At 48.0% G+C, this 27,450-nt stretch overlaps 2 protein-coding genes across 12 annotated transcripts in view; both read left to right on the top strand.

Annotated features, from left to right (window-relative positions):
* SYNJ1 (synaptojanin 1) overlaps positions 1-8,804 on the top strand; it is an 86,802-nt gene extending 77,998 nt beyond the window's left edge. For 6 of the 8 annotated variants that reach the window (XM_059392267.1, XM_059392270.1, XM_059392273.1 and 3 more), the window contains one exon: positions 5,766-8,804. In XM_059392267.1, the coding sequence (XP_059248250.1) occupies positions 5,766-6,569 (804 nt within the window). In that variant the 3' untranslated portion in view covers positions 6,570-8,804. Of the gene's footprint in view, positions 1-3,306; positions 3,331-5,765 lie in introns of all 8 variants that reach the window. The other 2 variants (XM_059392275.1, XM_059392274.1) reach the window with 2 other exon arrangements.
* A 3,832-nt stretch (positions 8,805-12,636) lies between these two features.
* CFAP298 (cilia and flagella associated protein 298) lies at positions 12,637-23,800 on the top strand. 4 transcript variants are annotated; one of them, XM_059392264.1, is made up of 7 exons: positions 12,637-13,648; positions 15,869-15,985; positions 17,761-17,828; positions 21,141-21,299; positions 22,281-22,412; positions 23,081-23,176; positions 23,477-23,800. In XM_059392264.1, the coding sequence occupies exons 1-7, from the start codon at positions 13,510-13,512 to the stop codon at positions 23,585-23,587; spliced, it is 822 nt and encodes a 273-aa protein (XP_059248247.1). In that variant the 5' UTR covers positions 12,637-13,509; the 3' UTR covers positions 23,588-23,800. The 4 variants fall into 4 exon arrangements, with proteins under 4 accessions (XP_059248247.1, XP_059248246.1, XP_059248248.1 ...); XM_059392263.1 differs by having other exon boundaries at positions 12,641-13,648; positions 15,818-15,985; XM_059392265.1 differs by lacking the exon at positions 12,637-13,648 and adding an exon at positions 13,877-14,036 and having other exon boundaries at positions 15,818-15,985.
* The last annotated feature ends 3,650 nt before the right edge of the window (positions 23,801-27,450 follow it).

The following is a 27,450-nucleotide window of genomic DNA, read 5'->3' as shown; positions in this document are numbered from 1 at the left end:
GTGAAGATCTAAAACACACAAATAGTACACATTGGCAAATGCCCCTTAGGCACATTTATAAATAATAGTTTGTATCTATATTTTCATATATCTGGAGATGTCCAGCTAGTAGGCAGAAGTCAACAGCTTCTTGGGCTTCTATGTGGTGAAATACAGATATTAAAGTAAACATGAGTCTTAAAATGACTATTGCTAACACTCAGCTCTTTCCCAGACAGTTGGTCACCTTTGTAAAAACTCAAGAAGTATATATAATTGAGAGAAATAAAATGTTCTCTTAAGCTGATGAATAGCATAAAGTATTCTACATTTTTTTAGTTCAGAAAATTGAGGACATTGGTGATATATAAAACACTGTAGAAATCCTTCAAACCACAAATGTCCACTATTCCTTTCTCTCTTCCAGTCCCCTTTTAGTGAGTCCTGAATTTTTCTTCTCATTTTCTTGTAAATGTGTACTCTTGGTTTTTTTGGTTTTGTTTTGTTTTTATGTAATTGGAGGGCAGGGTGCCTGGGTGACTCAGTCGGTTGGGCACCAGACTCTTGATTTTGGCTTAGATCGTGACCTCAGGTTCTTGAGATCCAGCCCCATCTCGGGCTCTGCACTCATGGGGAGGCTGCTTGAGGTTCTCTCCCTCTCTGTCAGCCCCTTCCCCATGCACACACGCACACCCTCTCTTTCTCTCTCAAATAAGTAAATCTTAAAGAACAATTTTTTTTAACTTTATTGGAATACCCAAAGGAATGTTGAATAAACTTTTTTTAGATGTAATTGGAGAGCAAAAACTTTCAAACTAGCCATCTTAGAGCTTTCTACTACTTTTTTAAGAGAGGAAGTGAGCCTCTATTTTATAGTAAAAGTGAACCTTAATTCCTAAGTCTGTAACGGTTTAAGTATTCTTAGACCAGTATGAACATAAGATACAGTACTCTGGAAAACTCGAGAAAGAGCCAACTGTTCAGTAAGATTGCAGTTTTCAGTAGAAAACAACACGGATGTACCATAGGGTGAATATTCCCATGACTACTGCATTATCATTTTCTTTCTTTTTTTTTTTTTTTAAAGATTTTATTTATTTATTTGACAGACAGAGATCACAAGTAGGCAGAGAGGCAGGCAGAGAGAGAGAAGGAAGCAGGCTCCCTGCGGAGCAGAGAGCCTGATACGGGGCTCGATCCCAGGACCCTGAGATCATGACCCGAGCCGAAGGCAGCAGCCCAACCCACTGAGCCACCCAGGCGCCCCGCATTATCATTTTCTTAGGTCATTTTCTGTTGTTTTGATTTCTGTTTTTCATCGGAATGGGTGTGGTGATTTGGGGGCAGACAGCATGTGCTTCCTGTGTGGCCTGGTAGAGAACATTCTCCTCGAATCTTGTATTATCCACTTCTTTGAAACTACCAAAGATGTTTGTTTTAAATTCTAAATATTCTTTTTATTTTAGTCGTTGATACCAGATTCCTCCAAACATTACACACATACACTTTTCTCTCTTGGGGGAGCAGGGGGTCTTGTTTGTGTGCAGGCTTGTCTTCGGAAAGGATCACAGAGTGGTTCATTTCCTCCACGGAGAGGAGAGTGCTGGGGGTTGGGAAGGAAGGGAGGCATTTTAGCTTCTCGTACCTCTCGGATTTTGAACCATAAAAATAATGCCTATTCAAAAAATATTAAATGCCTAAAATTTAAAAATCTCCCAGAGCTATAGGTTGAAAATGATAAGAATTTAAAATAGGATGTATCTGATATTTTGGTAATATGTAATTTTTACAAGTCTTTGTTATTAATTCTGCTCCAAATCTACAAGGTATTTAAAACATAAAAACATACATGGCTCAGCTTTCCTTTTTATTATTATTTAAATGGTCTTTGACTCTATAATTTTCTACAGAGAAGATTTGTCCAATGCAGATGACTATATAACATGTACAAAATGTAGAAATGCCTTTCTTCTCTGCCTGACATCTGGCACCTTAGTCATCTGATTGTCATCTAAGAACTGGAAGTCAGGAAATTCAGCCAGAGATGAAGGAACAGCCTCACTGCTATACTGTAGTCCTGAGAGCTGACAGGGAGGGAAGACCATGGAAGAGACCACGTAGGAAATCTCAGCATTCTGGATCTAGTCAATACCTCCGACCCTCTTCTCTCAGTGCCAAAGCCAAGACACGTAGCCCTGACTGACATCATCGAAAAAGTACTCGTTTAAATTCAGGAGTCTTCATGTTTAGTAATCAGGAAACTCTATTCACGTTTAATATACTTCAGAGTGGTGACTTCCTCAATTGTAAAAATGAGTTTTGATATTTTAAAATAAGGTAAGCTTTAGATATTGGGGAAGATTTGCTCAAAACTGTTTTTGAGACTGTATTAAAAAAAATACTGCTGTGTTATGGAAAGATGATTTCATTTTTAAACAACAAAAATAGGCTCTGGTTTTTTATTTTGTTGTACCTTACCACAAATAAATTCTGAGGTGAATTAATGATAGTGTTATCATCCTTCTAAAAATTTGCTTAATATAGAATGTGCCTGGATCCTGGTCATTTTGTTAAAATAAATACTGATTTTTCAATAGGGTAGTACCTTTACAAAGTACTTTTCTCTCATGGTGATAACCCCATGGGCTGTCTTGTGGCTGTTGTCCTCTTCCTGGGCTGCCGTAACAAAAACGGGGTGGCTGAAACCACAGGAATGTGTGTTCTTAGAGCTCTGGAGGCTTGAAGTCTGAGATCAGAATACCAACACAGCTGGGTTCTGGTGAGGGTTCGTTTCCCAGCTTGCAGACTGCTTCTCACTGTGTGCTCACAGAGGGGGAGAGAGCCAGCTCTCTGACATGTCCTTTCATGAGGGCACAGATCCCTCACGAGTCCCCACCCTCCTGGCCTCAAATATCCCCAGTCACCCCCCAGAGGCCCCACCTCCGAACACCATCCCACTGAGAGTTAGGGCTTCACCGTAGGACTTGGCAGCGGCAGGGGGACATTAGACTGCTTTTCTTAGAGATCCCAAACCTATTTGGGATATTACTTTTGTAGGAACAAAATTTGGAAGTGGCTAGTCATCCGCCTCTGACAGAACTGAAGTTTGAGCCCGAATTTAACGATACATTTTTTAATGCAAAATTACAAAAGAAATTAGAGTTGTCTCTTGAACGCATGCTGTGACCTGCACATTTTGCCGCCCTCAGGTTCTGTGTATAATACAGACATAAAAGCATTTTGAAGACTGAATTGTTAGGGTTGCCGGTTGGTCTCAGATTGTCCTCCTAACGCTCTCCTTTGATGTCTGTGTTCCCTTTCTCAAAGCAGGAGCAAGCATCAGGGTAACAGGTATTGGACTCTTTCTCAATCTTATCTGTGCTTTTCATCTGTCTTAGCACATTAGATGTATGAATCTTTTGCTTCATACATCTAAAGTCTCACCCATTTTTAAAACCACCTGTCCACATTAATAAATTCTATTATCATACCATAAACGTGCTTTTTTTTCTTAATATTTCGAATTTTTAGGAACCATTTTAGTTCTTGTTAATGCTTTACCATTTTTTTTGCTTTGTTTTTTTATGAAAATTAACAAAACTAAAAAGTATAACTCCAAGACGGTAAGCTTTAGGTATTAGAAAGTCTGTTTGGCAAGACCAAACTGGGTCATGGTTTTAATAATGGCATAAGTACATAAATAGAAAAGTCAACCTTTTTTCTTGGGTTTCTTTTGGGAATTTTTTTTTCAAAGAATTTTACTAACAGGATTATTTTTGGTAAGGAAGAACTGATGATTTAGAATGATAAAAGTTAATATTATAATAGGATTATTTTAAGGTCCTTCCAACACCTTTCTCTGTAAAGCTACCATCATTTAAAAAATGTTAATTCACAAATCCTGCTGAAATTATAACTTAATTCTAATACAGTGAATGGTGGTGTGGCTCTCATTGTAATTTCAAGTGTTATTGGGTAAAATGATCCTGCTTCTGTCAAATTATACTTAATATATTTTGAAAACAAATTTTTTTGCATATAAAAATAAAGATATTTAAATGTAGAGCATTCACTTGCCAAGGGCCTGCTATTCTAAAGTGTGCAAAACATAAAATTCTCCTTTCTGTGTTGTGGACTGTTCATCTGCCATGGGAGAATTGGGTCCCAGACACGACTGGGTACTGCCATTTTGTTGTATTAATCGTAATAATCCAGAGATTATCAGTAATGTAGAGTTAATTGTAATTTTTTATGTCTCCAATAGATTTCTCTTAAGCAGATTTTCATATATAAATGTTTACCTTTAATACACTTAGAATATAGTTTTGCATCTGTTAAATGTTTACTTTTGTACAAATTTATTATCATATTAAGTTGAAATAAACATGCTTGTTTATTCAATTATAAAGTATGTCCTAGGACAATTGAATAAAACAATCATATACTTGAAAGTTACTCACTTAATGTAATTATCCATGATTTCTTTATACAAATGAACAGCCTTCCCTATGGTTAAAGTAGCAAGTTACTGTTTCAAAATATGCAATTATGTTTTGGGGGAAGAACTGCTGTTCTCTTTTTCAGTGCAGTTCATGAACATTTAGTTATTTTGACTTCACAACTATCTGAATTCATTTCGGGTAGTGCTCCATTTTGTTACTTGTAGGGCTTGAGCTAAAATTCTCCCTCCCCTGCCCTTTCCAACCTAAAGTTTGTCTTCTCTTTAAATACGGCATCAATATCCAAGTCATCTCTTTAGTTTCAATAATTACGTACAGTTGCTATTTTTTAAATTAAAATGAAGCGTCTGATGAGCTTATTTGCTGATAAGGCCAAGGTTCTCCTTCCCATAAGAAAGGTTGCCTTTGCTCAGGCTCATAGCCACGCTCCACTTCCACTGGTTTCTTTGTGAGCTAGGCACAGGGTGCACAACTGTTATGACCAAGAAGTAATTCGGAACACTCCTCCTCCCAGTTCACAGCCAACTCTGTCATGTAGAAAGGACTGTGTTGCACTCATCTCAGTTTTAGAGTACACCAAATAGAAAATGGGCTAACCCCCCTGCTTTTAAACGGTCACTGGGTATGATTATTAATAAGCATGTCTGTTTTGGAACATTTTATCATAAGATGAAGAGGGTCAACTGAGGAATATTGTCACATTGTTTGGTCTATGAAGGAGAACTTAAAAGGCAAAGAATGCTCCGAAAATTCTTTTTTCCAAATAGAAAAGATGTGTTGTCTTTAGCTTATGAATACAAATATACTAATAAAATCCATTTCATTCGAGAAGTTGAGTTTCCATAGTAACATTAACTTTAAATGAAAATATATTTAAAAGAACAATGAAACCACATCATCATCATAGATCGGTGTTGGAAGTCTAATGTATAGATTTAGCGTAAGTTCTGGATATGGGTTTCTGAAGTTTGTGCTAACATTTGATAGAACAGGGCATGAGCAAATGTCATTTGCTAATCCTGAACCTCCATTTTATCATATTAGGACTTGCATGAACGGAACAGTCTCTTTTTAATTTCTTCGGGGTTTAAAAAATGTGTGTAAAAGGGTTTATTTAGTAGAGAGTTTTTAAAGAATAAGGTTTTAGTTGTTTCATCTTACCGAAACCACCAGAGTAACGAACTACACAAAGCCGTTTTTACTTTTAAGTTTGTATACTTGCCCCTCCAGAATGAATAATAATTGAGACAGGAAGCATAAGGGAGGTGTTAAAAACTGTATATTACCTTTTTTTTTTCCCCTGACTATTGAGTGCTGTCTTTTCAGGTAAAAGCAAATGGAGTCTCTGCTGTCAGACTGGAATCACCCTTAAAGAGTGACCCGTTTGAAGATCTGTCATTTAATGTGCTTGCTGTATCCAAGCCTCAGTTATCTGTTCAAACATCATCTGTTCTAACTCCAAACCCAAAGGGGTTGGTTCAGTTGCCTTCTGCAACACAAAGTAACGCGACTACTTTGAGTTCTGTAAGTTGCATGCCTCCAATTCCAGCCCGGAGTAAATCCCAGGAAAATATGCGGTGTTCTCCAAACCCATTTGTTACTAGCTTGAGCAGCACAAATCCTTTTACGGACAGGACCGCCACTCCCGGAAACCCATTTAGAGCCGAGTCTCAAGAATCTGAGGCAACTTCTTGGCTCTCCAAAGAAGAGCCTGTTGCTAACAATCCTTTCCCTTCTCTGAAGCCTCTGGGTCGTACCAGTAGCAAGCCCGCATCTTCACTGGATTGTTTTAAGGACAGTTTTGATCTGCAGGGCCAGTCCACGGCAAAAATCAGCAACCCAAAAGGATGGGTAACCTTCGAGGAAGAAGATGACTTTGGTGTGAAAGGGAAGTCAAAGTTAGCTTGTCCAGACTTACTGGATCACCAGCCGAGTTCACTTTCTGGCTCCAGCACGACCTTTGATGATGACTGGAATAAAGGTACAAATGTTCCTTTCTGTGCATTGCCATCAAGAAGACCACCTCCACCTCCTGTCACTCTGCTCCCCCCTGCCACCACCCCTTCGGGAGCCCCTTTCACAACCTTGGCATCTAAGGCATCACCTACACTAGATTTTACAGAAAGATAAGGTTATGCAATAGAAAACAATTGTTTTTTTTTGTTTGTTTGTTTTGTTTGGGCAGGTTAGAGCCAAAAGAATTGGGCATTAGTTATTCATTATGTGCAATAAGTAATTGTTCAGTGCACTGATGTTGTCATAAAATACCACTATTTAATGTGTACAGAGTTGGAATATGTGTATATTGGAAATAAGGAAAAAAAGTCCTTCTCATTAATACCTGGAGTTTTGGTGTGTTTCTGTTTGGATAAGTAAGAGAGAGTAGTAGCCACAAACAGTGCTCAAAACTACTTTGGAAAAAAAGTAGTCCTTATTCAGAAATTCTTTGCCAGTCTTCTCTGAAGAAACTCAAAAACCCCAAACTTCTAGCTGACATTTCTGCCAGCTCTTTTGTACTTGAAAACAATTGGTGTTTCCAAGTATTCACCAAAGAGCTATCAAAGTTATACTGAAACAGTTTTGAAAGGCATGGCTTTAAAAAAAAAGTGTGTATATACACTACACACACACACACACACACACACACACATATACACACTTTTATATAATTGTAAAACTCATAACTTAAATTCTAGGCTGTAACTCAGACCAGATTTTACCTAAAAGTTCTAACAGAATTCGCTTTTCAGTATTTCATTACCGAAAGGATGGCTATAAATGAAATTTGGACATTTCATTGACTTTCTTTCCAAACCTAGAATCTCACTACCAGATTGTCCTGCCATTCCGTCCTGCTCCTCTGAACACACACATCTTTGTTACTGCACTCCAGCACCCCCAAATGCTTCTCTCTGGGAGGGGGTTCTTGCAGCTGGAAGCAGTCGATTTTGTGGATGGACATTCCGGCCCTTACAAAAAAGCACTGTGGCCTTATCTGTCAGGAAGGCACATACCTCCAAGTTTAATGAGAAATTTTAGAGCTAAACGCACTCCCCTCTCTCTGCACTAAGGTGTATGTCGCCCTTTTCCCTCCCACACTTCGTCTTTGCTGCTTTCACTCTGGAACTTCGTTAGCAGGAAGGCAGCAGTCCTCAGAATGCCTGGAATTGGGGATCTACTCAGAATGCTTGGAACTGGGGAATTGGAGTGTGTGCTCTGTCCCCTTGAGAGGCTCCGTGATGCTGCTTTACATCATTAGAGGCCACCCCTCAAATCACCTGTGGGTTTTGTCTCCTGCACTGCCAGTATGCAACTGATCCTGCTTTTATTAATTTTATGAAGTTCACAGAATTTTTACACAGTGTAGTATTTTGATACCATTCAGTAATCCCCAAAAGAAAACTCCTTGGGCAATAGTTGTTTTGTTGTTTAAGTTAAAATCATCTTTACCTGGTAAGACTTATATTAACGTTCCTTTTATATAAAGAGTTGTACATGTCCACCTAAATTCCATTGTCCACATTTAACCTTCAGAGAGGTGCATTGGGAGAATATCAGAAAATAGAATTCGGGCTAAGATTGTGTAAAATGGAGAAAAGCACAGCAAACTGAGTTGCACTCAAATATGTAAAGCAAATCTAGTAGGAAAAAAAGCACTTTTCTAAATGCTCAAATGTTATCAAAATACTATATTTATAGAAGTAATCCTCTCTCTGTTGACAGCCCAGATTTGCTGTTAGAAATAACTCTTGTGAGTTTTATATTGTGCTTTTTGAGGGTTCTAATCATTTCAGCAGTAGTATATTTTAAACAGCAGTATTACTATAAGCAGTGTGCTTCAGAATGTGAATTAACTTGTTGAAACTGTGGCTTTAACATCTATGTGATTAGTGTATATGGTATTTGCTCTCCCTTAGCAGAATTCATTATCTACTTCACTAGTGCAGATCGCGGTTCTGTGAGCAATGTTTCCTATTGAGTATAAACTACTGTCTACAATATACATATCAGGCAGCAGCTCAGCCTTTATCAGGAAAACTATGTTTGGCATGTTGCTGAAAGGACACAGAGTTCTGAAAGTCAAAGGTATGCTGCAAATAACTAGCCATTATTCTGTGTTATTAAAATATTTACCAGTTCTGTTAAAAGCAGAGCAGACATTAGACACTAAGGATCTCTTTGTGAATTCTTTGTTCTCTATAGTAGATTGCTGTTTATATGTAAGAATTTTATTGCTTATGTGGCATACAATATTTATAACTATATACTTTATAGAAATACAGTATTAAAGTCAGTGGTATACCAACATTCTGTACATATCCTGTGAAATGTGCTGTCATATGAAATAAATATACGTGTCTTTACCATGCTGACTGCTTTGCTCAAGAGGGAAGAATTTTTCTCAGCCACTTTCTTTGAACTTTTTGTATCCAAGTTTAATGACAGTTGGGGATTAACTCGCATTGTCAAATCAGGTTATTTTAATTCAAGACCCTGTTTCATCTGTTTCACTTCTCCATGTAATACTCTAGAAGTAAGAAGACATTCTGAGACTATAAATCATCATTAAGAAGTCTATGCACTTACTCTGTAAGAGAGGCCCTCATTCCAAGTCTTCTTGGCTTGAAAATAACACTGAAGCAGGAACGATGATTTTTTCACCCACATCAAAAGAGACAAGTGGGGGAGAAGGGAGATTGGCCCAAGGACAGCCAGGCATAAGAGACTGACCTAAGAAGACCCAAAGTTCAAGACCAAGGCTGGTAGTTCTTCTGGGTATTGACTTTTTCAGTCTTATATGATTGCTATTCAAGACAGTAGCCTTGATTCTTTTTATTTTTTAAAAGATTTTATTTATTTTAGAGCAAGAGAGAGAGTGTGAGCATGGGGGGGGGCAGAGGGAGAGAGAGAGAGAGAGAACCTCAGGCAGGTTCCCTGCTGAGCACAGAGAGCCCACTGGGGGACTCGATGACATGACTCTGAGATCATGACCTGAACCAAAACCAAGAGTCATATGCTTAACCAACTGAGCTACCCGGGCACCCCAACCTTGATTCTTACATCACTCGATTATGTTCATTAACCTCTAAAAAGTTATAGAGAATGATAGGCTTTTATTTATTTTTTTAAGATTTTATTTTTTTGACAGAGATCACATTTAGGCAGAGAGGCAGGCAGAGAGAGAGAGGAATCAGGCTCCCCGCCAAGCATAGAGCCTGATGTGGGGCTTGATCCCAGGACCCTGAGATCATGACCTGAGCCGAAGGCAGACACTTAACCCACTGAGCCACACGGGTGCCCCAAGAATGATAAGCTTTTAAAGAAACTTTTGATTTTGATGATTGAGAAATAAAAAATATATATATATATATATATATATATATATATATATATATATATATATATATATATATGCAGTTATAAGAAATAATACAGAGAGATCCCATGTGCCCTTTAAGCAGTCCCCTCCTCCTGATTCCCTGCATGGTAACATTTTATAAAACCATAGTGTAATACTACCACCAGGACCTTAACATTGATGCAGAACAGTTCCATCGCGGGGAAGATCCTTTGTGCTGCCCTTTTCCCCCGCCGCCTTCCCATCCCTTCTCCCCTCACTTGTCCTTAACTCCCGGCAACAACAAATCTATTCTCCATTTTTATAATTTTGCCACTTCAAGAGTAGTATGTGACCTTTCAGGATTGACTTTTTTTACTCTGCATAAATCTCTGGAGATTCATCTAAATTGCATGTGTCAATAGTCCATTTTTTTTTATGAATTCATTTATTTTGGAGAGAGAGCATTTATGTTAGAGCATGAGCAGGAGGAAGAGCAGAGGAAGAGGGAGAGAGAGAGAATTCCACGCAGCCTCTGTGCTGAGGGCAGAGCCCAACACAGGGCTTGATCCCAGGACCCTGAGATCACGATCCGAGCTGAAATCAAGCATCAGACACTTAGCTGACTGAGCCACCCAGGCACCCCTAGTCCACTCCTTTTTATCGCCAAGTGGCATTTCATGGTATGGATGTATCACGGCTGGTTTAACCACTCACTCGCCCATTGAAGGACTTCTGGGTTGTTTCCAGTTGGGCGCTATTATAAATAAAGCTGCTACAAATATTCCTCTACAGATTTTTGGGTAAACATAAGTTTTCACTTCTCTGGGATAATGCCCAGGAGTACAACTGGTGGATCATGGCGTAGTAGCATGCTTGTATCTTAAAAAAACTGCCAAACTGTTTCCCAGAATGGACTATTTTACATTCTCATCAGCAATGTATGAGTGAGCCAATTTCTCTGCGTACTTGCCAGCATTTGTGGTTTTTTGTTTTAGCCATTTTAGTGGAGGATATATCATTGTGGCTTTGTTTCCTTAAAAGCTGATCATGGAGGGGTGCCTGAGTGGTTCAGTGGGTTAAGCATCTGCCTTTGGCTCAGGTCATGATCTCAGGGTCCTGGGATCGAGCCCCACATCAGGCTCTATGCTCGGCGGGGAGCCTGCTTCCCACCCCATGCCCCACATCTGCCTGCCTCTCTGCCTACCTGTGATCTCTGTCTGTCAAATAAACAAACAAACAAAAAAAGCTGATTGTAGGGAACGTCTTTTCATGTGTTCATTTGCCACCTAATATCTTCTTTAGTGAAATATGTGTCTTTTGCCTATTTTCTAAATGGACTGGGTTTTTTTTGTTTTTTTTTTTTTTTTAACAATTGTGTTTTGAGGGTTGTCTATTCTGTATCTTGGCCCTTTGTTAGCTATGTGCTTTGCAAATATTTCTTCCAATCTGTAACTTATCTTTTCATCCCCTTCACATGTAGCCTCAAATCCACAAACTAACATAGTAATGGTGATTGACACAGGACAACCAAACTCACAAAAAACTGATGTATAAATAAAAAATGCCTGTTCATTAGTTTTAGAAACATAAGTCTGACCACATCAAGATTTAGTGAACATGTGGAAGAATGGGAACTCATACACTGTTGTTGAGAAGAGTAGGTCAGCAAATTAATTCTAGAGAGCAACTTAACAATGTCCAGTAAGACTCATATACTCTATCTTAAGAAGTTTAACTTGTAGAGAAATTATAGTACACGTGGAGCAGGACATCCATTGTTTTTAATGGTACAAACCAGAAATACAATAACCACCAGCAGGGGAATGGAGTGACCTGTTCATGCAGTGGAATACTATATAGCAGTGAAAATAAGTGAAGGCAATATTAGTAAATCTAATGAAGTTAGAATAAAAAATTAGTAAATCATTATAGAACCAATGGCAAGTTATCAAATAACACACTGTGAACCATTTATATAAAACTTATTATATAAAACTCTGTTCTTTAGTGAGCCATACATATGTTGATGGTAGAAAAATAGCCAATGGGAATGAGAAACTCAGGGTAGTATTTACCTGTAGAGAAGGGGAAGAAGAGAATGGAATCAGAGAGCGATATGTAGGAACTTTAACTGTATCTTTAATGTATTAGGGCTTTTAAAAAACTTTTTTCAATACACTAAAAATGTGTTCTTTTCTTCCCTGGCTGCCTGGTATCTAGCAGCACTCATGAACGACCTATTAATTATCTTGCCCTCAGCAGTCATCACTAATGGATTGCTTCATTAGATACAAATGGTCCAAGATACCCTTCACCCTAGAAATGCAACAGTACCTAAAATATTGAGAGGAAAGTTGCCAAACGGCACAAGAGCACACAAATCTCACGTTTTGTCTGAAAATTCAGAACCCAGTTCCGTGGTGGCAAGACGAGATTTTGGAACAATTTATGACCACCAGAAACACACTGAGAAAAAGCTACACCCAAAATTGTGAGACATGGCCTCTATGAGCAGAAAAAAACAAAAACAAGAAACCACCGACAGGAATATAATAAAAGAATAAAGTTTAGCAGGACTACAAAGGCAAAAATCAGTGCTGACAAAGATTAAAGGTACTTCAAGGGCTTGATCTGTGGAAATTTGGCAGATCTTCTACCAAATGATCAACAAACTACATATTTAAACAAAAGTGGATGGCCAGTACATGAGTTTTGCACACTTTTAATATTAAAAATTATACCCAGAGACCCTGAAATACAGGAGTCTGTGGATAAATGGTTCTCGCAAGGCACCATCGGCCAAGTCTGAAGCAGTCGCTGGCTCCATGAATGCAGAATGTATTCAGGATAAACGAGGGATGAACTTCTGGCCAGCAGGGAGGGAAGAAACAGCGCCTGCTCAGTAAGCATCTGCTGGGCGGTGGGTCGCTGGATAGTTTGGGGACAGTCGCTCCGGCGGCAGCCGCTTGAGCCTCCCCGGATACCGACTCCGAATCAGCCCGCACACGGCGCCGCGGCCGCTCTCGCCCGCCCCGCGACGCTCAGACCCAGCACCCCGCGCGCACCGCCCGGAACTTCTGCAGACCGGAAACAGCGGGCAGGACTTCCGGAAGTGGTGACCGCGGGCGGCGGAAACCCCGCGGAGACTCGGAGCGGCCGTGGGCTCCTGCTGCGCGGCTCCGGTTCTGGACCTGCCCACCACCCCACCCAGTCCCGACCTAGCAGCCTCCTCCCACCACCCATCTCCTCGGGTGGAACCCCGGGCCCCGGCGAGTCGCGGGGCGTTTCGCGCCCCCCTCCGGCGGCTTGGCTTCTGTGGGGGCGGTTGCCCAGACAACAGGCACTTCCGGGGGCGGGGCTCGGTTAGTCCCCACCCCCTTTTGCCCTCCCCCCTCCGCTGCGGGGTGCCGGCCTAGACCGCGGCCCTCTCCCACTGCGTGGATCGTTGCCCCGCAGCACCTGCTTCCGGGAACACATTGCCTGGACTCGCGCACTGCGGCTTAACCACCTTACGCTTCCGACTAGAGCCGGAGGCCCGTGTGTTTCTTTGTTGCTCCTGGCAACAGCCACTTCCGGGAGCGAGTGCCCTCCCCACCCCGGTCCCGGTACCGCTGGAGCCCGAGCCGCGAGTTCCGTCTCCTAGCAGCGGTTCGTGCGCGGTCGCCGCTCGCCTGCGGCTTAAGGCCTCCCGGGCCTCCTCGCCGCCTCGGCGGGGTCTCCGCGGCCGCCATGGTTCTTCTGCACGTGAAACGGGGCGACGAGAGCCAGTTCCTGCTCCAGGCGCCGGGGAGCACGGAGCTGGAGGAGCTCACGGTGCGGGTGGCCCGGGTCTACAACGCGCGGCTCAAGGTGCAGCGCGTCTGCTCAGGTGAGGCCCGGCGGCGCGCGAGTCTGCGGCCCGGACCGTGGAGCCCGAGCCGGGGCGGGCCGGGGCGGGCCGGGGCGGGCCGGGGCGGGCCGGGGCGGGCCCGGGCGGGGAGGAGGTGCGGGTCCTCTGCCCTGGGGACGGGCGTCGGGAGCCGCGAGCCTTGCTCGGGCCGGCTGGCCTGGGGGTGCGGGGCAGGTCTGCTACGTTGTGCTTAGACGTGCGGCCGGCGCGCTTGGAGGGGGGACGCCGGGGTCCCCCGGAGGTGCCTGAAGAGCCAGCGGGGCGGGCGCAGACGCCGGGTGCCGGCGGGCGGGCGGGCGAGGCCGGGAGTGAAATAGGCCCGGAGAGGGGATGACCCGCGGGCGCGCCACTCCGGGCCGCCGAGCAGGTGCGGCGCGGTGGTGCGGCGGGAGGGGCGGGACGGCCCCGGCCCTTTTCAGAAGGGAATTCGGGGGAGCCTGGGTGTCTCGGTTGAGCGTCCCACTGGATCTCAGCTCGGGTCTTGATCTCAGGGTTGTGAGTTCAAGCCCCGCATTTGGGCTCCGCATTGGGCGTGGAGCCTACTTTAAAATAACCAAAAGGTGAATTCATTTCAAGGGGGTAAGCACCTGACTTAACGACGGGGCCCCGGGCGTGGGAAGACCGGCTGAGGGTCTGGCTCTTCCTGCCCTTCGCCAGGAAACAAGAGCCTTCTCCTCGTATTACGGCGTTTGGTCGCTTTTGTCAACGATCGTTGCGATCGTTGCGGGGCTTGAACTCACAACCCTGAGATCGAGGGAGAGGGAGAAGCAGACTCCCCGCTGAGCAGGGAGCTCCCGGGATCACGACCTGAGCTGAAGGCAGAGGCCCAACCGACCCAGCCACTCTGGCGCCCCTAATTGAATTTCATTTTAATTTAAATATAAAGAGTCAAGTGCAGCTAGTAGCTACCACGTTAGGACGTGAGCGTACTCCAGATGTGGTCCAGAATGTTACTGAGTGTCTCTGTAACTATATGATGTGATTTTTGTGCCATGGAGAACTCCTTAAGGCTTATGGTTTCTACCTTTGTGAGATAGACATAAAGTTCCTTAGTAAAATTTATTGATTTTAAAACAAGGTCAATATTACTTTTTTTTTTTTTTTTTTTTTTTTTTAATTAAAGCACTTGGGGAGAAAAGGGACTCCCAGTTTCATTTTCTATAATAAAATTACCAGTTGAAAACGTGGTGCCAGATGTTAATAGTCATGTCAGTGACTCCAGCCCCCACTGAATTGGTCCAGGCAGGCCCAGGTGCTATGCTTTCAGGAGACAGGGATGACTGAGACCAGCCCCTGCCCCCAGATAGTTTGAGTCTGGTGGGGGGAGAGGCAGCAAAGACCCCATGAAGTTACAGCCTTTGTTTTGTAGTATCGTGCTATTACAGGCCGTCTAGTGTCTTCCTACAGTGCTGTGGGAAGACCTAGATCTGTGTACTTTTCTAGAGGAAGGAAGGAAGGGCAAGCAATTTTGCAAGGCTAAAACGTGGCTTATGCAGAGTAAATATATGTGGGATAGGAAATATATAAAGCCCTGCTTTTGAATAGGGACATGATACTAGAAAACCAGTCTCTTTCCATCTCTGTCCCTTGGGAAGGGTGTGCATTGCCTCACTTCCTCCCCACTGATCGGTTACCTAAATTATTTATGAAGTGGGTATTTAAGAACGCAAGGCCATGAAAGCCTCAGATGCTAGAGCTAGCTGTGCATGAGGGAAGATGAGGATGTTGCTTCTCTGACCTACCTCACAAGGTGAAATTAAATAATCCATGTGAGCACACTTGGAAATTGTAACGCTCCCTGTGGATATGTGTTCAGAGTATCAGTGAATTTGAATTTGTGCCTCCTGAGGGCCAGGAAGTACAACACAGCCGAGGGTCAGAGCAGGGAAGTCCAGCGCTGCTGCCGGTGACCACAGTGAGCCCCTAAATTCTCCGTGCTGCTGTTAACGTAGGGCATGTCTGTGATCATTTGTCAAAGGTCAAGGGCAGGCCTGGCACAAAGCAAGTGACTTCTAAGTGTTCGGTGAATAAAATAGGGACCCAACGGGCAAGATCCCTAAGCTCTAGGGAGCTTACATTTCAATGTGGGTAGAAAGCGTTGTAATGGTGATCGTGATACATGTTGTCTAACTCTCTCTTATTTTGAAGAAATGGAAGAATTAGCAGAACATGGCATATTTCTCCCTCCCAATATGCAAGGACTGACCGACGACCAGATTGAAGAACTGAAGTTGAGGGACGAGTGGGGCGAGAAGTGTGTACCCAGCGGGGGCTCAGTATTTAAAAAGGATGATATTGGCCGAAGGAACGGGCAAGGTAATCCAGCTTGTATCTTCTGTGTGCATGCCTGAGTACAGCAGCAAGTGTGTAAGAGGCCCTTTCCGTGAAAACACAGGCCTCAGCTTTCTGGACAAACCGATGAAATGCTGCATTGTACACCTCAGTCCTTGCGGCAGATCCGGAGTGAGCTGGGCAGCGAGTGGACGGATGCATCGGCTGCTGATTCTGCCTCCAATGCTGCTGCTCTTAAATCTGGGAGCTGAACTACCTGAAGCTGCCGTATTTGTGGGTAACAGATGGTGACTATTGGCAGTTTCATGTGGTTCAGCCTCATGATTTGCAGGGGAATCTTTGCAAAGCATCGAAGGTTCTGTTCTGCTATGGTTTGCAGGTACTGAGATTCCATGAGAAAGAAGGAAGTCAGTGTCGGTCCACGGGTCTCTGTTCTCATGGAGGGCATGCCTCTCTGCGGTGTAGAGCAGAGCCCGCAGCTCAGAGCATGTCAGAGCATTCGAAAGTGTCCCCCTGTAGCGAAGGCGCAATCGGGTGGAATTGCAAGGAGAAAAGATGCTGCCGGGGCGCCTGGGTGGCTCAGTGGGTTAAGCCGCTGCCTTCGGCTCAGGTCATGATCTCAGGGTCCTGGGATCGAGTCCCGCATCGGGCTCTCTGCTCGGCGGGGAGCCTGCTTCCCTCTCTCTCTCTCTCTCTGCCTGCCTCTCTGCCTACTTGTGATTTCTCTCTGTCAAATAAATAAATAAAATCTTTAAAAAAAAAAAAAAAAAAGAAAAGATGCTGCCCCGCTCTGGGAGCTGGTCTCTTTGAACTTGCAGGAAAAGCTCCACTTAAAAGACTCTAATTAAACAAACACCTAAGTATTGCTGTGCCCCTGAAACACTGTTAGGGGCCAAATAAATACAAAAGTGTCCCTACGGGGACTTTTTTTTTTTAAAGATTTTATTTATTTATTTGACAGAGATGACAGGCAGAGAGGCAGGCAGAGAGAGAGAGAAGGAAGCAGGCTCCCCACTGAGCAGAGAGCCCAATGCAGGGTTCGATCCCAGGACCCTGGGATCATGACCTGAGCTGAAAGCAGAGGCTTTAACCCACGAAGCCACCCAGGCGCCCCTCCCTACGAGGACTTTACAGGCTCAAAAAAATTTTGTAAAAAAATACTGAAGATAATAGGAATTTTTAGTATTATCTCCATTGAGTTTTAGCCTGGAAAATGGCTGACTGTCTTCTACATCTTTTCGTACATAGACTCATTGTTAGTTTGGAGAGATTCTTTGCTTTTTAAAAGGAACTACACCAATGAGAAAAATAATAGTATCTCATAAGAACCGGTTCATGGTTCATGATTGGTCTTTCAACCGGCCTTGTCTTAAATTAGCCCTTTCTGTTCTAACACAGCTTTATGCATCTAGCATTTTCTTTTCTTTTCTTTTCTTTTTTTTGAGAGAGAGAGAGGAGGAGGCAGGCTCCCTGCTGCGCAGAGAGCCCCATGTGGGGCTCGATCCCAGGACCCTGGGATCATGACCGGATCCGAAGGCAGAGGCTTAACCCACTGAGCCACCCAGGTGCCCCTAGCATTTTCATCGTCTAATCTCTACTTTTCTTCATTAAGAAATTAAGCTGTGAGAGAGTCTTCCATGCCTTCTCCCAGCCAGCTCTCCGGCGCCCCTGGCCCAAGTTCCGTGCGGGTCCTTCTCTGGTCTCCCAGCTCCCCGACTCAGCCAGGGAGGGGTTAGCCCGTGGGAGAACAGTTTTAAAGATGGCCATCTCTCTCCCTCTTCCCTGTTTTATTTTCATAGCTCCGAATGAGAAAATGAAGCAAGTTTTAAAGAAGACTGTAGAAGAGGCCAAAGCGATAATATCGAAGGTTAGCTTTGGAAATGCTGCCCTAAAGCCTGTTGTTGGGAATACCAGCTCCACGTCTGGCTTCCAGAGTTCTCGGCGGACGGGCCTTTTCTTCTTTGTTAGCCTCCCAGAGTCCAGGGAGAGCAGCAGGCTGGGGCGGGGGGGGGGGGGGGCTCGCTTTTCCTTTCCGTAAAGGTGACAGTGTCCTCCTGGCTTGCACTGGGCAGACGGCAGACGCCGAGTGCAGGGCGGCGGGTGTAGGACAGCCGGGAGCCGGCGCCTGCGGGATGCTTCCGGAGCTTAGCAAAGAGAAACAGAAGCGCTGTGGCCCTGCCTTAGCTCTCTGGATGTTTGATTGCCCTAGTACGTGCGGATAGGAGTTACTTTTCTGTGGATCCTGGTGACAATACAAAAACTTGCCTGGACGGAGAAGCCGACGTCCTCCTGTTGGCAGATACCGTGAATCTGGAGGAGGAGGATTCAGGCTGTTGGAAGAGTTGGGTTTTCGGTCAGTTGTGCTGTTCACGCATTGGCAGCTCCCATCCTTGCACACACACACACACACCCGCCCCCCGTCCAGGCCTTTACAGATGAAGTTCACAGTTTGGGGGGTCGGGGTTTGAGACCCTGGGCAAAACCGCCGCTTCTGAACCCATGTCCCAGATTCTGCAAGCTCCAAACTCATCCTTTTTTTTTTTTTTTTTAAGATTTTATTTATTTATTTGACAGACAGAGATCACAAGTAGGCAGAGAGGCAGGCAGAGAGAGAGGAGGAAGCAGGTTCCCCGCTGAGCAGAGAGTCCGATGTGGACCCTGGGATCCTGACCTGAGCCTAAGGCAGAGGGTTTAACCCAGTGAGCCACCCAGGTGCCCCTAACTCATGCTTTTTAAGTGTTTCAGGAAACACTACCTTCTGTGCCTGTCAATACAGCCAAGGCTCTGTGAAGTCTTACAAGGAAGGCTTTGGTTCAGTCCCGTGTTTGGAAAATGCATTTGACCCCAGAATTTTTTTTTTTCTAAGTATTGCTAATGATAATAACGATTAACACCTCGTCAAACTAGCACCGATCAGGACGAGTTAGGAAAACCGTCGCCTGGGCCCGGTCCTGCACCCTTCCCTCCCCACATGGTGTTCTGGGCGGTTTTTCCCCCTCTTCCCTCTGCCTGTGCATGAGTTTGTGTAGTTCTCTCCCGGCTTAGCGAAAGCGTCCGCCGCCTTCCGGGCCCCTGCTGCAGTGACGGGCCCCAGTTGCAGAGGCCCCGAGCAGCAGCCCAACTTCTCGCCCAGGGCCCTTTCCACGCCGCCGCCAGACCTGCAGTGCACGGCACTGTCTCGCACCAGGCCCTGCCCTGTGGGGGCAGTTAGCCCTGTGGGTCCGCACACCACGGGGCCGCGAGGGAGGGTTCGAGTCCCGTGGCAGGAGGTTGGTCACATGGAGGTTGCTCTGTCCCCTTCCATGTGCCCTGGCCAGGGTTCACCACCCTTGGCCTTTGGAGGAGCTTTTACAGAAAAGGACTCTGGCACCCCGCCGGTTAGCATTGGTGGCGCGGGTGACACGCTCCCAGCAGAAGCCTTCCCTCCCGGGACCCCCCGTATCTGAGCGCTCCCCTCACCGTTCCTCCGGCATGTGTCTCTCACGGGAAGGCCTGATGTGTTTAACAGAGATGTGGGTCAGGAAGCAGTCCATGAGCCCCGGAGTTGGTGAGGCAGGACTGTCCCCTCCGTTTCACAGAGGAGAGCCTAGCTTTGGAGAGTTTCAGTCCGGCGCCCAGCGGACGGTCCTCCTGCCTCCCTCAGGCCACACCTCACCCCTCTCTGGGGCCGGGGCGTCCACGCCACAGGACGCTGGATTTTCTCAGAAGCAAGGATCTTCCATCTTACTCATCTCCCACTCGGTGACAGTGTAACGCGCTCACCCAGAACGGTCCCAGCTCTGATGTGAGCTGCGATGTGTCCTGCCCTGCCCCTTGGCCCCTGCCCTGCCATGGGGTCCCCCGAACCCAACTTTCCTCACCCCCTTGGGCCACGGCGGCTCTCCATGGGCAGCAGGCCCCGGGCTCTGAGGCTCCGAATGGCCCGTGTCCTGTCCCCTCTCCCTCTCCGTGGGCAGCTTCGCTTCCTGCCTGGCGGAGACTCGGGGCTGTGGGCCAGGAGCCCTCACTTCTCTGTTTTCTTTTCCTCCCTGGTCCTTCCCTGCAGACTCCCATCCCCCGAGCTCTCGCATTTCTGCTGTTACCCCACTGCGGCTTGTCTGGATCCCCCTTCTGGAAACCCAAGACGGGGGAAGTGCCCAGTCTCTCCCCTCCCGTGGGCTGCGTCCACCCTGCTGCTGCCCTCGGGCCTCTTTCCTTCCCCGGACATCAGTTCTCCGCAGCTTCACCCGCTCGGCATGCCGGCCTTTCCCTCCCAGGAACCTTCCCGAAACCGAGGTGCTCTGGGTTTCTCAGGACCCCGCTTGTTTCCTTCCCCCACAGCGGACGTCTACCCCGAATTTCTTGAGCATGAATGATGAGATGTCTGGCCACGTGATTTAACTCCTCTCCGGCCCCGGCCTCGCCCTGGGGGTGATGGTGGGAGTGGGCTCTGGAAGTGCCAACCCTGTAATCCCAGTTTGGTCTCCCTGGGGTGGCCAGCCCCTCCCCGGACACGGACACGAGGTCCCACGTGGGTCATCTCGTCAGCATAAACTCGGGTGCAGTCCAGAGGGGCTCATGAATAACAACAGACATTCCTACCGCTCAGGAAATTCTGGGGATTTTGAAGTGCTGTGCCAGGACCAGGACAAGCAGATGTATTCCTCCGTGTATCGCTCCTCCCCCGCGCTCCTCCCTGTTTCCGTCTCCACCCTGTCACCCACCCACCGGGCCGCCTCCCACCCCACCCCAGGTGTTTTCTGATCCCTGTGGTGGGTGCTGCCCAGTGTCCGCAGCCCCGCTCATGGTCTGCCTGCTGTTGGTCGGGGGGGAGCGATGCACAGACGCCCCAGGAGTAGACAGTGGCTTTGGTAGCAAGTGCTGTTTGAGTCTTTTTTTTTTTTTTTTAAGATTTTATTTATTTATTTGACAGAGATCAAAAGCAGGCAGAGAGGCAGGTGGAGAGAGAGAGAGGGAAACAGGCTTCCTGCCCTGCAGAGAGCCTGATTTGGGGCTCGATCCCAGGACCCTGGGATCATGACCTGAGCCGAAGGCAGAGGCTTTAACCCACTGAGCCACCCAGGCGCCCCAGTTTGGGTCCTTTCTGTTGCTCTGGCAGCAGCTGGCGAGAGTCTTGTACGAGAGCCCGGAATGGATTAGCCCCGTTGTAAATAGTGATGCCTGTCCTTGGCCTGTTCAGAAACAGGTGGAAGCTGGAGTCTGCGTTACCCTGGAGATGGTGAAAGACGCCTTGGACCAGCTTCGAGGGGCCGTGATGATTGTTTATCCCATGGGGCTGCCGCCCTACGATCCCATCCGGATGGAGTTTGAAAATCAGGAAGATTTGTCTGGAACCCAGGTATGCGGCTCTGGGCATTCTTTAACGTGGGTCACGTCGGATTTGACCCTCCGCCTCGGGACCTAGCATTTTGCTCCATGCGTGGGCTGGCCCTGTGCTTCCCGAGCTTCAGGGCAGAGTCCTGAGCTGAGAGAGGGACCCCAGAGTAGCGCTCCCGGGGGAGGGCAGGCGGGACAGGTGTGCGGCTGCCCGTCAGGAGCAACTGAAAACCTTCCGTTTTCTTTGGCCACTGGGAAGCCAGAAACCCAGTTTGTCCCTGTTTCTACCCAAAATGTATTCGTCCCTTTGCATGGCATTTTGCGTTCTAGCCTTACCTTTTGCTTCATGTTATTTTCTTGCCTTTATGTTCCCTTTTCCCGTGCTTTTCTCCCTGATTCCTTACGCTGTTGGGCAGCGTGTGTGGCTCTGAGCCGCCAGCAGGTGGGCTGTGCGGAAGCAGACACACAGCCTCATTACGCCTGTACGTAAACCCCAGCAGGATTCCAGCGCTCTTTGCCGGCAGGGTCCTGCAGTTCCATCTGCGAAGGACCTTCTAGAGAAGGTGCAGAGGAGATCAGGCGCTCTCTGCTTCCCCAGAGCAAGAAGTCAGCTGAGTCGGGGCAAGAGTTAAAACTGTCAGGGAAGGCATTCAAGTTAGCCAGGCTGGAGCGCCTGGCTGACGCGTTGGTTAGTGTCCGACTCTTGATTTTGGCACAGGTTAGGATCCACATGGGACCTGCTTGGGATTCTCTCTCCCTCCCGCTCTCTCTCTTTGATTCTTTAAAAAAAAAAAAATGAGCAAGGTCTTTGACTTGTTGGAGGGTTTGGTTTCCTCCTGTTTGGGGGGAGAGGAGTTGGGGAGATGGAGGGTGGCCCCACACGGAACCTGCCCCACGCTGCTGGCGGGGCGTGGGCACCTGCCAGGTTCCGCGCACCGGGGTGGGATCACACACCGGGGGCCGCGTCCCAGCAGACTTAGAGCTGGTTTGACCGTGGCCGCAGGCAGGACTGAGTGTCATCGAAGAATCAGAGGCGCAACTGTGGTGGGCAGCCAAGGAGCTGAGGAGAACAAAGACGCTTTCTGACTACGTGGGCAAGAACGAAAAAACCAAAATCATCGTCAAGATTCAGCAAGTAAGTACTTTGGCTTTAACATGTCTCGAGTTTTTGTTAATTATTTTCCAACCGATACAAATTTAGAGTAAACCTGACCTAACATCCTTGCTGCCAGTACTTCAATGCCAGCGGCCCAGGCTTAAAGGAAAACTGTCCCCTTCATGCACCAGCAAAACCTGGCAGAGAAAGTGGACTGATTGCCACCATCTGGAGTTTATTCGGGGGGGGGGGGGGGGGTGGATATGCCATGTTGATTTCAACTTTAGAAATGGGCTACAAGTAACTAAAAATGTTTCTTGAAATGAAAAATACAGCCTAGAGCACAGATCTCAAGTTTTCCAAGTACTGCTACTCTAAACAGGAGGATGTGTCCGAGGCCTGTACGGGTGTGGGTAGTGTAGAGCTGTGTGTCCGTAAGGTGCTCGGGTCGTGTGCTCTGTCACAGCCATTTCTCTGTGATTTGGGGGAGCGGTGTCCCTCCCCTGCCCCACGGGACCTGCAGTGGTTGACGGGGGAATGGCCATGACAGATGGCACTGCCCGGCCTCTGGTCTCGGGTCCCCATGGGGGCCCAAGGTGAGGGGCTGCTGGAGTCCAGGCCTTCCTGTGGTGATCAAAATGGGTCACCTGCGTAGCTTTGGGCAAAGGAGGCTGTCATCCACAGTCTGCTCCTCCTGCGTCTTTCAGAGGGGACAAGGCGCTCCAGCCCGGGAACCAGTGATCAGCAGTGAGGAGCAGAAACAGCTGATGCTGTACTATCACAGAAGACAAGAGGAGCTCAAGGTAGCGGGTCCACGGAAGGTTTTCCGCAGAGCTGGGTCAGGGGTGTTCACCCCGTGGCCCCCAAGGGCAGTTCTGGGGGGTGGTGAGCTCTGTAGGATGTGGGGAGGGGGTCTTGCTGGAGCTCCCGCCTCTCCTGGGCCACGGGGACCCTGTGGGGCATCCACCTGCATCCTCCTCTGGAAGCATCCTCCTGGGGAGGCGGGGAGTGGGAGTTTGGACACGGGTTCTTTCTTCGGTCTGTTGATGTTGCAAAAACACTTTCCAGGAATGCCTTCCTGAGTAAAACATGTTTGTTTCCAGAAATTGGAAGAAAACGATGATGACTCCTGCTTAAATTCTCCGTGGGCAGATAACACCGCTTTGAAGAGACATTTCCACGGAGTAAAAGACATCAAGTGGAGGCCAAGATGAAGTTCGCCGGCCACCGGTGCTGTCGGAAGTACTAGCTCGCCTTTCAGTACGCAAATCATACAAATTTAAAAGAATAACAGTAATATAGGAGTGCCTGCAGCCTTCTGTGAAAGATGTTGAATTTCTAGTTGTCCTAGTTTTTCTTTCCGTTTGAATGTTTAAAAGAAAAATTATTCAGGGTCTTAGAACTTAATAAATACATCCTCAGAAGAATCGGCCTAAATTATTTCTATTTCAAAACAGTATTTAGGATCTGAAATTTTTCTTTGACTGAGCACTAACGATGGAATGAATGACAGACGTTTGTTTCTTCCGAATTTCTTTGTTTTCTGTTCTCACGGGGGCTGAGGTCCAGAGGGAACAGAAGTGCCCCTGCTCCCCGGGAGCCCTGCGTGCGCCGCGCAGCTTGGCCGCTAGAGGCCGCTGGAGGCCGCCCTGCGGGGGACCGCAGCCCCCACGCACCCCTCCCTCCCCCGCGTCCAGGTAAAGTCCGCCTCCTCGCCGACGCCTGCCTGGCCTTGCTTTCTGGGCGTGCAGGCCACACCCGTGCTGGAAGCCGGCTCGCAAGCCCGTCTAGCCTGGCAGGGGAACCAGTCCTGTCATTTCTGGGCTCTTCCTGGAAACGAATGCAGGCGCTGGTCGCACACGGTTGTCCCCTGTGGGCTCAGCCTGCAGCTCTCCGGGTGCTCGGCTGCCCCCCAGGCTGACGACGGCGTCGGGCTCGGGGGCCACCGGCCATCCTGACCGGTCTTCTAGGACAGCTTGGGTTTGAAACCCCGCCCCCTCACCCCCACAGACCCTGGCACCTGAGCCCCGCTCCTCTCCCGGACTGCCTGGGCAGCCAGAGTGGCCTAGAAATCCTGGCCTGCCTGGCTGTTGGTCTGTGCAGTGCGGTCCCCCGCGCTGGAGGACCTGCGGCGAGCCGGCCTGAGGTAGAGCCGAGTGAGGGGGGCTCGCCCGGCTCGGGCCCTCCAGTGCCCCCCACACCTCTTCCCCCTGTAGCCGCGATGGGGGATCTCTGGCGGCAAGCGGGGTGTGTGTGTGTGTGTGTGTGTGTGTGTGTGTGTGCGCGCGTGCTCTACCCGCCGAGGGGCAGGCTTCCCCGGGGCGCAGGGCCGGCCTCTGCCCCCTCTGCCCACCTCCAGCAGCAAGATTAGCCAAGACGCTGCCCTCCCCCTGGGGAGGATTCCATCCGTGACAGAGACCTGCCTCTCCAGTGCAGAAAGGACCTCGAACATTGCACGCAGATTCTCCCAAAACCTTCAGCCTCCTCTCCTTCCCACCATCTCCAGTTTCACGGAGCTGCTGCCCACCCCCTCCCGCCCCCAGCAGGCTCCCTGGCTTCCTGCTGTTCCCGAGAGCTGTCTCCAGCCGACCCCCCCCCCCCTCCCCACCGCACGTCTGGAGGGCGCCTTACACTTCTGCTTGATTGACAGGTTTTGTAAAATCAAATCTGCATCTAATTTCCTTTTGGATTATAATTTTAAACGTTTCCATGAAGAGTGTTTGTGCTTGATGTGAAGTTTGCAATAAGATCCCATGATTTTATTCGAGGCGCGTCCTGCCTTTGACGATGTATAGTTTCTGTGCGTCGCATCCGAGCCAGACTTGCAAACAATGTTATCAGCCACACTGTCACAGAAGGTCTTTTTAAGAACAACTGTTTCTGTTTCCTTCGGAACTCTTATGGGCATAAATGCTTTAGTGGCCACGAGAATTACTCTGTGGCTTTCCATAATCCAAAGTTAGGAGCCAGAGGGTCGCTCACTTTTCGGTATAGAAATCACCAGATTTGGGACAACTGGGTGGCTCAGTCGGTTAAGCATCTGCCTTTGGCTGGGGTCATGATCCCGGGGTCCTGGGCTCCAGCCCCACACTGGGCTCCCTGCACAGCAGAGAGCCTGCTTCTCCTCCCTCTGCTGCTCCCCCTGCTTGTTCTCCCTCTCTCTTTCTCTGTCGAATAAATAAGTAATTTAAAAAATAAAATCTTAGAAAAATCACTAGATTTCTACGTCACACGCCACCTCTGTATTCACATAAAAAGAACAATCCTCTGCCCTTTCGGCTTCAGGACCCCCAGGCTTTCTCTGCTCCAAGCTGCCCCTTCGCAGCTGCCCCTGAGGAAAGAGGGCTGGCAGTCACTGGTGCCCGCGCTTGTGCCCACCGTGGCTGTGGCTGCACTCCCTGCACGTCTCCCACTGAGGAGGCTGGTGGGGGTCTGAGGCAGCGACCTGAGTCATCCTCGGTCACATCGCTCGTGAGGGTGGAGCCAAGGGGCCATCCCTGGACTTGCTCAGGAATCCGTTCATCGCCAAGGCACCTGGGCCCATGGGAGGTTACAGACCAGCCTATGAACATGATCTTGCTGCTACCTTCTTGTTCTTTTAACCCATCTTTGGATCGCTATCAAAAGGAGACGAAATGTCTATTGTCTGTGCGGCGCTAGTCTGGGCCCGTAGTTTTGTTCTTTCACGGAACCTGTGTTCTCACGTGGTTATTTCATGGAGACCAGGAATGCTAGTAATAAAATTTGACACCACCTAAAACCCTTTGGACTAGCAAACTGAAACCCCGGGCAGTATTTCTGTCACCGGATTACCTCGTTCCTTGGCAACTGCCCCGCAAAGAATGTGCCATTAAGCCTGAAATGAACAGCCACGAGCTTGGAGCGCCGCGGCGCCGCCCACCGTGGAACTCTCCTGGGAAGCCTCAGACACCACCCCACCCTGCTCTGACCGCCACGAGACCTGGAGTCGCCCCTCCTTGCTGAGGAACGCCCTCCTGGCCCACGTTCAAGGAGACGGTGGGACTCCTGGGAGAAGTTCAGCACGAGATGTCACAGTGATGGTGGCCCGCCTACTATCTCCCAGAGGGCCACGCTAAGCGCTTTCCTCATGTTTTCTCACGTACACCTCGCAACAGCCCCGTTAGGAAGAAACTAGGATTGTTGTCGTTTCACAAATAAGGAAACCGAGGCCCAGAAAGGTTCATTTGCCCAAGATGAATCATCTGAAGCCCCACCCGCTTGCCCCAGAGTCTGCGTTGGCTCTAGAGGCAGGCGTCCATTTACACCTGATGTGGCTACTCAAGCACCGGCCAGTAAGCCTCGTTGAGGTGCCCTACAGAGCGGGCACAGGGCAGCCTGCAATTATTTTCATGCCCTCGGCCAACAGCAAGGGGCCTGTGGGTCCTGAGACTGCTCTGGTTCACGTGCCGCTGAAGGGGACAGGTGCCCGAGCCCACCCCAGAGATGCTTTCAGCAAAGCAGAAGCTTGACTGCTCTCTGAAAACCACTGCCCCACACGATGAAAGGGAAAGCCTGGGGTTGTGTCCCGGCTGGAAGCCAGCGCACAGAATTCGGGTCACAGCAGCATGGACAGATTCAGAAGCCAGGGGATAAACAGAGCTCCACGGGCTGGGTCCTGGCCCATCCTTATTTTGAACAGTTGGAATGCTATACATTCAGACCAAGAAAACAACAGGCTCATTTGTGTTCCCGTTTCCACCACGAGGCAGGATCATCCTGAAATGCATGGGGTAAAAGTGCCAAAAAACCAACCCAAATCCCGGATCCCATAGTTGGCTGCGTTGGGTGGTGATGTTGCTCGGCGGCTGCAAACCCACAGCTGGGCCACTGTTTTCCCCTTACACCTTCCCTGAGTATGCGTGGCACAGCAGCCCACGGTCCCTAACGCGTCCTACTGTTTTCCCTTGGCTCACGGAGAGGTCCCCAGGCTCCGGGCACCCTGGCAGCCACCATCGTAAGGCTGATGAACGTGAGGACACCCCAGTGCCCTTCCTTCTGTCCCTTCGTCTATAAGGTTATTCAGAAATAAGGCCAAGCTAAGTATGAGACACTGATG

This window comes from Mustela nigripes, chromosome 2 (genome assembly GCF_022355385.1).
Source record: "Mustela nigripes isolate SB6536 chromosome 2, MUSNIG.SB6536, whole genome shotgun sequence".
In the NCBI taxonomy this organism is placed as follows: domain Eukaryota; kingdom Metazoa; phylum Chordata; class Mammalia; order Carnivora; family Mustelidae; genus Mustela; species Mustela nigripes.
This window is presented reverse-complemented; position numbering and strand designations above follow the sequence as displayed.

Coding starts and splice junctions, on each gene's coding strand:
- CFAP298 (XM_059392263.1), top strand. CDS start 13,510: ATGGTTCTTCTGCACGTGAAACGGGGCGACGAGAGCCAGTTCCTGCTC. Junction 21,300..22,280: donor AAGATTTGTCTGGAACCCAG/GTATGCGGCTCT, acceptor CCGTGGCCGCAG/GCAGGACTGAGTGTCATCGA. Junction 23,177..23,476: donor GAAGACAAGAGGAGCTCAAG/GTAGCGGGTCCA, acceptor GTTTGTTTCCAG/AAATTGGAAGAAAACGATGA.